Source organism: Halichoeres trimaculatus, unplaced genomic scaffold (assembly GCF_033239565.1).
Source record: "Halichoeres trimaculatus isolate MK-OKI-2021-1 unplaced genomic scaffold, fHalTri1.1 fHalTri1_scaffold_8, whole genome shotgun sequence".
Lineage (NCBI taxonomy): Eukaryota > Metazoa > Chordata > Actinopteri > Labriformes > Labridae > Halichoeres > Halichoeres trimaculatus.
Window position 1 is genome coordinate 11,217,205 of NW_027437186.1, and position 11,110 is coordinate 11,228,314.

Consider the following 11,110-nt stretch of genomic DNA (forward strand, 5'->3'; position numbering starts at 1 on the left):
CCTGTGTTTCAGCAGCCAGCCTCAAGCAGAAACTCAACAAACTGCAGTTTTTTACGACTTCTGCATTAGCTTCATTTCTCTGGGCTGGAGCTTGGTTAAAACACAGCTGAGTGAAAGAAATCAACAAAGCTGAAGAAAATTAAGATACAACATCTGCAAACATTAACACTGATACAGACTTTGGTAGTGTTAAAGGAGAGGTAGAGTACAAAGAAAAGAAACAGACAAGTTACAGGAATTAATTCTACAGTTAATTTCTAAATCAAGGAGTCATTTTTCAATCAAAACTGAGCATTGAATTTTTTATCTTGAGATGAGCAGGCAGACATGGTGAACAGAATCCTGACAGGGTGAGACGGGACAACTATGAGAAGCTGATTTGTTTATGTCCCATCACAGCTCAACTGTAGCCTACAAGACTTCATATTTGAGTATAGTGGGATTCAGCTGTTTTACAATTCAGCAACAAAACCAAGACGGTGTCAGCCTCATAAATAATTTTAACAGCTCATTTCTTTTCTAGCACAAGTAAAATGACTTATTTCAGTCTATATGCTACTTTCCCTGTTACATAAAAGGTATGTGGCCTTTTAAAAGAGATCTTTGAAAAGTACATTTTATATTTTTTATTCACGTTAAAAACATGTCTTGTTCCCATTTTTGGCCTTACTTTTGACAGCTGACTTTCCCAATGTAAACAAAAGTTACCCTCATATCTGGTCCTCTTTGTGCCAGTCAGTGTGTGGCTACGCTCTTCATTATTGACGGCACAGTGCTTGGGGTGGAGCGTTGAGGGCACACAGGCAGCCCGTCTTATATTGGCTACAGCCAGCTGTGGATTTCAGACATATTGTACCCAATCATAAAACCCCCCCGGGCTATTTGTATCACTAACATTTATCTGAACACGAATGGTTCATTATGTCCTGTGAAAGATGAGTAACACAGGGGTCCTGGCTTTAATGAGAGAACATGATAAAACAGGGTATATTAACACATCCTCTGCGCCATAAAGGAGAATAAAACAGCAAATTAACAAGTGAGCCAGAGAGCAAGCTGCTGGTTAATGAGCTCCACACGTCACCCCTATGAATCCAGCATGAGTCTGGACAGAATAAGGACTGGACTTATTCATGAGAGGGAAGTAAGAGAGCACTGGGGGTTCACTTGCATCATCAGCTCAGCCCTCCAGCTGTAGTCCTGGTCTGCCACCTCATTCAGACTCCAGACCACCTGCTGGAGGGAGGGGACCAGGTGATGACACCGCCCCGGCTGCAGGAGAGGACGCACTGTATGGAAGTACAGCACTGAGGCGTTGAACACGATGAAGTTGCATCTGTAAGAAACAAACAACAAGTCAAACAAGCAAACAGAGAACTCTAAATTATTTATGTGATGCACATGCAAGCCAGTTCATCTCCTAGTAAAGCTCAATTCAGACCAAGTTTCATCTCTCTGTGGAGAGGTCATATAAACTGCAAGTATGTGCAGATTAGCTTCATCCAATGAGACCCCAGGAGGGCACCATGCAAGCCTTTCTATGGTAAATAACAGGAATTTATTAATTCAATGCACTTTTTAGGGGGAACTGCGAACAGACCGTTTGAATGCTGCTAATTTATTCACCAGAGACTGTGTTGTGTGTCTGGGCTAGATGTGTCATATATTCCCTACGGTGTTAATCGGAACAGCTCACTCACCCCCTTCCATTGACAGCGTATGACTTCATTAGCACGGAGAGTCAGTGTTGATTTCCCAGAAAGGCTAAGTCACTATTTCAAACATCCACAACACTGAGGAAGTAATGAGGGAACTTTTCTGTCCTAATTATGTATCATTATGTGGTTTCTCATTGTTCTTTCCACCCAGTATATTGATATTTCCACTCAGCTGAAACTCTTTAGAAGAATACACGCTGAAGTTAATGCATAAGTGTGCCAGATGACACTTAGAGACTCTTTAATTTTCAACACGGTTTGCAGATCAAACCCTTGTGCCCCAGAACATCTATATGAAGCAGCCCGAGCCCTCAGAGCTAAACTGAACCAATCCCAGATGAAAATCTCACTTTCATTTTGTGCTTTTAACATCGTACCTTGACCCTGCAGATGACAAACTGTGCAAAACATAGAAATGATCAGCTTTCTTGACACTGCTACAACAATTCCAAGCACACTTTTCAGAGGTTACATACCCTGGTTCTGATTTTGCAATTTCAATTGCTTTAAGAAAACTTAGCACAGCCTCTTCAAAGTCCTCCTGAAATAGAAAACAGTGAAAAAGGAGGAGGGGGTAGTGAGAACCTGTCACATCACACAGACTACAAAGATCAGACAAAGCAAACAGAGAATAGGGCCACAGTTGGACTGAAAAAGAAACACTCAGAAAAGAACTGTACTTCTCAAGAGAAAGAGAGAAAAGTCATTTAAAAAGAAAAGTACAAAAGCTGGGGCATCTGCTTATTTAAGTGCACTCAGCTACAGTACATCTGTACAGTTAGTGTGTGTATCTTGATGGCACAGGTGAAAATTAGCACACACAACCCCCATTGAAGAAATGTGTCCTTTGACTGTCCTCACCACAGTCCCAGTTGCTGGCGGAGACTTTAGCTGGCCCTGGCAGAGGTAGGCTCGACACAAAAATTGATTAGCTGGCGGATTCTCTTCAAAGAACATCTTTAGACACGCTGTGCTTATCTCCAAACAACCCAGCTGAAAACACACAGGAGGAAAGGCACAAAGCACAAACAAGATAAATATTTTAAGTTTTCACGCTGTTAAATTATGTCACCAGCATTTTTCAAAGTAAAAGACTATATTAAAAGTATTCACGTATGGTGTAATGTATGTATGACAGACCTGGATGATGATCTTACCCGCAGGCTGCTGCCCTTGGCAATGTCAGAGCTGTTACACTGTTTAAGGCTGAATCACACAGTTTTGAATAGTAAAGAATCCTGTGACATTAACTATTGCTACATACTGAACTTTTAATTGTGTTATGATTGTGTGATTCATTCTTCTTAAAAAAAAGGAAAAATAGAGATAGCTGTGTCCGTAAATGTCTTAATGTAATGGAAATATTTATGCCTCTCAGGAAAACTGGAGAAGATTCTGATGTGTAATTTGGTATTCTTTTAAGCCACAGACTTCAAGGCAAGCAGCACTTTTACTGAGAAAACTTGACACAGAGAAGAGAGAACAAATTACATTATGGGATATCACTGCGTTTCATTATTCAAATATGTTTCCCTTGCCCTGGGACAACTCAGTCCATATTAGTGAATATTCATTACCATCTCCTACTGAGAGAGCAGTCAGATTTAGCAAAAATACAGTTACTGTACAAAAACTGAGACATAATCTGTGATCAGCAGAGAGAGTCCAGCTGAGGTTTCCTCCTCTTGATTTGTATCTGAGTAACTGTTACTAACAAAGTCTCAGAGTTAATCAAGTGTTTTCCATTAAACCTCCCAGGGAAGAGGACGCTTATTAATATGTAGAGGAATTTAAGGGCTTGAAGAAACTAGATGTAAGGTATATGGGCTGGGAGTCATGTGGATCTCCCTGATGTACATGTATAGCTTGATTATGGAAGTAGTTATTAAATTTAAATGAGAACACAGGAAAAAACAAAATACTGACTCTATTAAAGAGTTGTGTGCACGTTGTTGGGTTTTGTGCTGCTTTTCCCTCACAATGAACCACTCAACGTTATTTTGTACAAACAGATTGTGTTGGGAGAAAGGCTGATGCAATGAAACCACAATTGTTGTACATTATGAATGATTTAATTTATCATGGACCTGAAAATTACAAAACTATTTTATGGGAACTACTTTCTTTAAAAGGATAAACAGATATCAATGCTATGAATATGGATGATTTGCAACAGCAAGCTGGTTGTTCACACATAAAATATGTAGATAGGTTGATAACTTTAAGATGTGTGAACTGTAGGCATTTGGATTTTTTTTTCTACATTAAGATTTAATAGTTTAAACATGCCATTAAAAGAAATGTGGAAAAAAACATGTTACTGAATGATGTGAAAATGGTGTACCACAATCCCATGTGTGATGGGATGGACATTTTCATCACACAGAGAGAATAAAATAAAACATTATGCCTTGAGTCAGTCAGCTTGTAGGTCTACCTCATGATAAACAAGCTGCTGTTGTTCAAAAGCCAAACTAAGTTCACATTCTTGAGGCTAGTTAAAGCATCATATCTTATGCCAGATCTAAGTTGTTAAAAGTACTTTGAATGGATTTTTCTGACAGTCTGTCAATGGATAGACTTAAATATACTGCTTTTAATACAGGTGTAAAATGTATAAAGGTGAACTTCAATACAGATATAATTTGCTGTTTTTTTAATGATTACGTTGAGGAATCACCCACAAAAAGGCTTACTTTATGTTCAGAAGTGGTTTGATTCCACTGGGTCTGACCTCCTTCAAAACCACAATCTTCTGCTTTAGTCAGGAGCAACTAAAAGCAGCGGTGTGTCTAAGTTATTCTAACATCTCAAACAGAGACAAATCGCAGAGAAGGAAAAGAGTGTAACACTCCCAGTTGCACAAGACAGGTGCAGACTGAAAGCAGACACTTTACAGAAGATAGCACCAGCTGAATACAAAATCCTCTCTCAAATGTTGTGTTTAAACTTTTGAGTTAAACTTAGTTAAGCAATAAATTAGACATAGAGCAGTCAAAAATATTCAGATTAAATTAATATCAGTCAGAATTTATTTATGGTACTGTGCACTACTTGGTGTTTAGAGAATCTCGGGGGCTAGCAACATCAAGGTAAACAGTCAGACCTGTTCAATGCATCTCTAAACACTCACGTGACGTTAGATATCCAGGCTACAGGATAAATAAGGACATCACTTTACGTGAACTCTCTGCAGCAGAAAGCCAGGTGTGACTTCTGACATCCTTTGTCTTTATTCGGCACAGGAGATAGTATGTTAGTTAAACAAACGCATCACATTGAACCGCCCTGGCTCCAGTCTCACCTGCAGTGCTGCTTCTGCGCACACGACGTACAGGTCCGGGCTGACGCGGGGGGTTCTTCCGCTAGTTCCAGCTGCGTAGCCCTTCGTGAGCAGACGATAGGCTGACTGCAAAGCCCCGGAGTCTGAAAACATACGTTGTCGAGAACACACATGACGATAAATTTCCACTACCTTTAATTTCTATCATTGAGTTTTGCGGCCATGTGACAAACCTTTTTCCTTCTTTGTCTTTTTAAGATAGTGAATAATATCCAGCTCCATCTTTGGTGACGTTAGAAACTGTTGGTTTCGAGTTAGCTGTACTCTTACGTTAGCTAGGCAGCATTAGACTTTTTTAACACGAATATTCGTGCTAAACATATTTAGCGCGTTGAATATAAGGTGACTTAGTCCCTCCGCCAAACTTAGAGTTTCCTTAAATATGGTATGATGTTGTTTTATTAATTGGGAAACTAACCCTCTTTCCAGACACTCTCTACCTGCACGTTTTTTGTCACCTCATCAGTTTGTTAGTTTGGTACGTTGCTGAGCAACCGAAGACCGGCCTACAACTACGGATGATGATTGGGGCAAAAAAGGTGTCACCATGTTTCATTTGAGCAAAGCGTGTCATAAATATGGAAAATATCGCATTCAGTGTTAAACAATTCATTCTACAACGAAAGTTAAATGCTCTTTATCAATGCAAAACTACATGAAATATATTTCATTAAAAAGTCGAAGCATATAAACAATAGATGAACAAAACATTATAATAACATTAGAACACATAAAAAGACACATGGCATTCAAAGTCTTCCACAGTCCCCAATAACTGCATTCATGTACTTTTTTATGACACCCCCCCCCAAAAAAAATAAATAAATAAATAAATAAATAAAAAATAAAATAAATAAATAAATAAATAAATAAATAAAAAATAAAATAAAATGAAAATAAAATAAAATAAAATAAAATAAATAAAAATAAATAAATGAATAAACTGTGTAATGTGTGTATAATGTTTATTATTTCAACATTTTATCTATGATTTTTTTCATGCACACACAAAAATCCTAACGCAAATAAACAAACAGGTAAAAGAGAAAAAAAAGATGCACAAATAAATAATGAAACCAAACATAAATACTGAGGACTGACTTTTTACCCCCACTTCTCCTTCTGTAGAAAACTGTGTGTGAGTTTAGATGAGCAAGTGAGAGGGAAAGAGCAATTACTGGAGAAAAGCAAGATTGTCTGTCCGTTGATATGCCTTAAAATATTTATTGGCCTGCCATTGAAAAACCCTCAAGGTCAAAGGCAGTGTGTATGCTGTTGGAGACCTGCCTACACTCAAACATCCTCTCTTCATATGTGTAGTCCTCATGCTTTCTAACTTCAGAGTGCATCAACAAAATCGGGACACTTTGTGCAAATCTGCATAATTTTTTTGGTCAAACCCAAAAATATTTCTGATATGTAGGTGGACAAAGTCATGAGGACAGGCTTACTGCTGTGGCTCTTCCAGAAACAGACTTGAGTTTATGGTTTGCTGTTTTATTGAGTGAATCATGTAATATTACCTGACAGCATTTCAAAGCAACACAAAAAGCTCCTCAGTGACCCTCAAGCTAATTTGTTAAGCACTTGTTTCTAAATATACACCCTATGAGAATATTCAGCCTTTGGAGTGGCTTTAAATGTGAAATATATAATTATTTTCAGTAAGAGGTTTTTCCTCAGTCACTTGACCTACTTAATGGTTTGAGTTAGTGCTTTTATTTGTTGTTTAAAATTTCATAACTGTCAGAGCAACAGCAGTGCTTCTGCTGATAAATGTAAGGTAATGTGAGTCTAAGTGAATCCTCACTGTTGGGCTGCAGAGAGAAACACCTGTGTACTGTACACATAAATATTTTAAAAGAGGCTATACTGCGTGTCCAGAGTTACCCAGGTGAGCTCATAAAATATATGAAGCACTTCAATTTAACACGAGTATGGATTTTCATCCTCATAGCATAGGACTTGTTGTTTAACAGATCAGAAGTGTTTTTTTTATGTAACTTGTAGTAATAGAGCTTATTTAAACAGATGAAGTCCTGCAGGAGCTACTTCTTTAAAAGTGAACAGAATGATTTCTTTTGGTTGTAAGTAATATAAATGATTCCTAGCAGAGAGTGTCTTGTTGGCTCAACAAAGCCAGCAGCCAGGCAATCTGGACAACACAGATGGTGCAATATTTCATGATGAATACTCTCCTAAAATGATAATGTGTTTGTTCAGCCAGTCACACTGCACAGAAGAACAATACACCTGTCCACTGTACAGTCTGCAATAATCTTTATCTCAAAGGAAATAATCTTTCAGTGCAATAATCTGGTAACACAGTATCCTGACTGCAAATTAAAATCAATCAATCAGCAATAACATGTTATGTAAGAGTAAAACCTCACAAATAGTCCAGTGTTAACAAAAAATAGTTTAATATCTGATTTAATAACAGAGCATGTGCCAGTTTCTCAGGATAAACAACCAGAGTCTTTTCACTGTGTCAACGGTATCTACTTATTTTAATTCTCTGCTAGTGAAGTGCCTACAGGAGTGTCTAACATTTTCAAAGTGAGACTTAACTGTCTTGGATTACAAGAATAAGATGTCTGGACTCTTTTCAGAATTTAACTTCAGGAAGTAAAAAGAGAGGGAAGTTCATCCTGCTGAATTAATGCTAAGAAACCAAGATACCACTGTGATGGGCAGTGACATATTGAGCTGGCGTGCAGGCGAGGTTCCCCCTTTACTCTGCTTATGTGGTGTAGAATGCTGTAAGAGCTGCTGCTGTATTTATCATAAGCACTGTTGATCAGAGGTGAATACAGACTTTTTTTTTTTTTTTTTTTTGAGAGGGATGGCTTGACAGAGACACCAGCATGGGCATAGTGGTTGGGACAAGTGTGCATATACACAAATAAAAGAATTAACCCTCTCTGTCTTCAACATACACTACTGTGACACGTCATACAGGTGTCCTATGAATGATTTTTACTTAAAAAAGGGTGAGCATGAAATCCTCCTCAACTTTTATCTAAAGAAGTGATTTTGAGAAAATAACTCAAAAAAAGTTTTACTCTGACAAGACAAAGAGCACATCAAAGTTTAAGCTTTAAGGGTGGCACCTGAGGTGGCCAATCAAATTTTAGGGGACTTGGAAGCCCTTTTTTTTTTACTGACTTTAAATGTCAGCTTCATTGATGTAGAGAACCGAGATAAATAATGCACTAGTAGTCATGTATTAGCATGAATCATTACTGCATTTTCAAGAGAAGAACGGAAGCATCAACCACAAAGATTAAAGCTCATATGTTTAAGACCCAGAGGCTCATTGTGAACACGTTTTCAAATAAACAAGATGAGTCAGGACTGTTTTTAAAGGGTTTTTTAATTGCTTAGCAGCCTTAATGAGAACACTTTCTGAAATGAAAAGTATTTTGGGAGGGCTGATAATCCTTTTATAACTTTCTTTTCAGTGTTGTGTTGTCATTAAATTTTAACCTTACAAACTTTTGAATTACTTTGATTTAATAGATCTCCTGCACTGACATGTTTCAAAGCTTAGAGCTGTTCAGAGTGGGAGGTATTTTTTTTTATAACAAATCTTTTAAAGAGTACTGATCCACCTCTTATTTATAATGCATCAAAGCCATCATATTGATAAAGTCTTTTGATTTTTCTGCTCCCATAACTGTATAATTTCCATTTCTCTAAACTTGCCCATAATACAAGCTCATCTTTAAGATGTTTGAACAGAATGGAGGATAAATTATTGATCATTGCTGAAATTGTAATAAATAATTAAAGACTTTTTCCATGTGAAGTCTGGGTATGGAAGAATGGCATCAGACAAACAGAGGTTACACCAGCCCAGGGACCTGCTGTTCATACACGCAAGTCCCATCACACTGTACTGTTCCGGGTGTAGACCATGTGGAGGTTTAAACTGTCTTCATATTGACACAGAGCCAAAACACGTCATCTATGATTAAAGAGAGATATTTCTGTATCTGAATGACACAGTTTATACGTCTCTGATGAAGGAATGTTTTGCAATAGAGGGAAATACAAAGAAGCTTTTCAGTAAGTTTTACAACCTGGAGTTAAAGGTGCAATGTGTAGAAGTTGGCAGCATTTTACTGCATAGAAATGGTGGAAACAAGATATGTTTATTTATATGTTTGTGAAGGATGTGAAAATAAATGTATAATCATCCCCATAAAACTTTCATGATCTTTAATTATGTTAGAAAAAAACTTTTTAAATTATTGCAGGTCCCTTTCACAGAGGCAGTGATAACAAACTGCCATGTTTGTCCATGGAAGATTTTGGCGGACAGAAAAAGAAACACAGGTTGTAGTTCAAGCCGCTGGCCCTTGAAAGAATATATAGCCTATGTAGACATGTTTTTATTATCAATACTATAATATGTGCTTTTACTAACTTGGTTGTACACATATGCTCATTGTGGTGGTATGAATTGCAGGACACTTGAGGGGGCTGTGGGCTCCTGGGATTTTATGGAGCACTCAGAGTAAAGAGTGACCGAAAGTGAAGTTAATGTTTATACCCATAATAAAAAAGAAGTAAGTTTGACACTAATAACACAAGTCAATAATAACTTTTTTAGAGTTGAGGTGTTTCAATCAAAGTGACAAAGGTAAATAAAGAAGGAAGAGAGAGATGTGTTTCTAAAAGTTTCTCTACAGATAAGTGAAGGGGGGCTGATCACCCACTTGATGAATGCCAGTCGCAGACAGAGACAGAGGACAGCCAGCAGCCAATAAGAGATGGACAACACCTGGAGAGCCAATAAGAAGACAACTCAACCTACATTCCTTAGAGAAACTCTGTTAGTGACTATATATTGGTGCTGAGATAGAGAGTCAGGGTCGGTCTCATGAACTGTCTCTGCAACATGTAGGGAACAGGGAAATGAGGCTGCACCAGAGATCTCTGTAAATGCATATTCTTGACCTATTGTTGATAAATCTGTGTTCAACTGAGAACCAGGACGCCTCCTGATCCTTCTACATCAACGAACTGCCTAGAAAGAGGTGAGAGGAGAATGGAGTTAGATTAATAATTTTAAGGTATTCTGGTCAGATAAATAGCACCACATTTCCAACAAGAAGTATTTTAAGTATTTGGGGAATTCAGAACTAAGACATCATTTTGAGTGACAAACCATATCTGTGATGTACCCTTCATGGTTTGCAAAGCAGCAGCGTGGGAAAAATGGCTGAACCTACAGTGAAGAGTACCCTGTCAGGATAGCAGTGTGGGAAAATGACTGAGCGCACTGTTAAATGGTACCCTGCAAGGCAGTGTGGGAAAAGAAGCTGAGTTTACTGTTGCCTTGTACCCTGTTCCTTCTAACAGATATTGAAGTGTGGGAAAACAGTAGAATTGACACTTAGATGTATGTCATATACCTCACCTCATTTCCAAAACCCTGAAATCTACCTGAAGAGCATACAGAGGAAAGAAGATAGTTGATTGTTGTTTTAATCAACCATTTTAAGAAGAAAACTATCAAATCTTAACAAGGTTGTCCCCCACATTAGGATACTACCAAACATTTTAAGGACACCACCAAACATTTGAAGGATACCACCAAACATTTGAAGGATACCACCAAACATTTGAAGGATACCACCAAACATTTGAAGGATACCACCAAACATCTTATCAAGGTTGTCCCTGCACATTTTAAGGAAGACACCACCAAACATCGTACGAAGGATACCCAAAATTTTTTCCAAAAGGATAGCCCCAAACATTTTAAGAAGAACACCACCAAACCTTTCAAGAAAGACACCAATAATTTTGTTTTTAAGTAGTGGTGCACGTACAAGCTACTAAAAGCTTTCATGCTAAAAAATAGAGAAAAACGCTTGTGACGGCTGTTCAAACTTATGTATTTTTCTTTGCCCATCTGTATTTTCAGATGTCTGCTCTCAGGAGTTGTGTAACTTAATATTTTCAGAAAGTGATTTAAAATACTGTAATAGTGTCTGCTGAAAACGTTCAAGAGTTCAGTTCTGAGACACACAACATT

General features: G+C 37.8%; 1 protein-coding gene across 6 annotated transcripts in view; it reads right to left on the minus strand.

Moving 5' to 3' along the window:
• Positions 1-5,493, minus strand: part of cfap46 (cilia and flagella associated protein 46) — a 92,590-nt gene extending 87,097 nt beyond the window's left edge. For 5 of the 6 annotated variants that reach the window (XM_074675730.1, XM_074675727.1, XM_074675728.1 and 2 more), the window contains exons 1-5: positions 5,235-5,493; positions 5,023-5,144; positions 2,580-2,711; positions 2,195-2,259; positions 1,172-1,336 (exon numbers count right to left, since the gene is read on the minus strand). In XM_074675730.1, coding sequence (XP_074531831.1) covers positions 1,172-1,336; positions 2,195-2,259; positions 2,580-2,711; positions 5,023-5,144; positions 5,235-5,283 — 533 coding nt within the window. In that variant the 5' untranslated portion in view covers positions 5,284-5,493. The other variant, XM_074675729.1, reaches the window with a different exon arrangement.
• Positions 5,494-11,110: the final 5,617 nt, after the last annotated feature.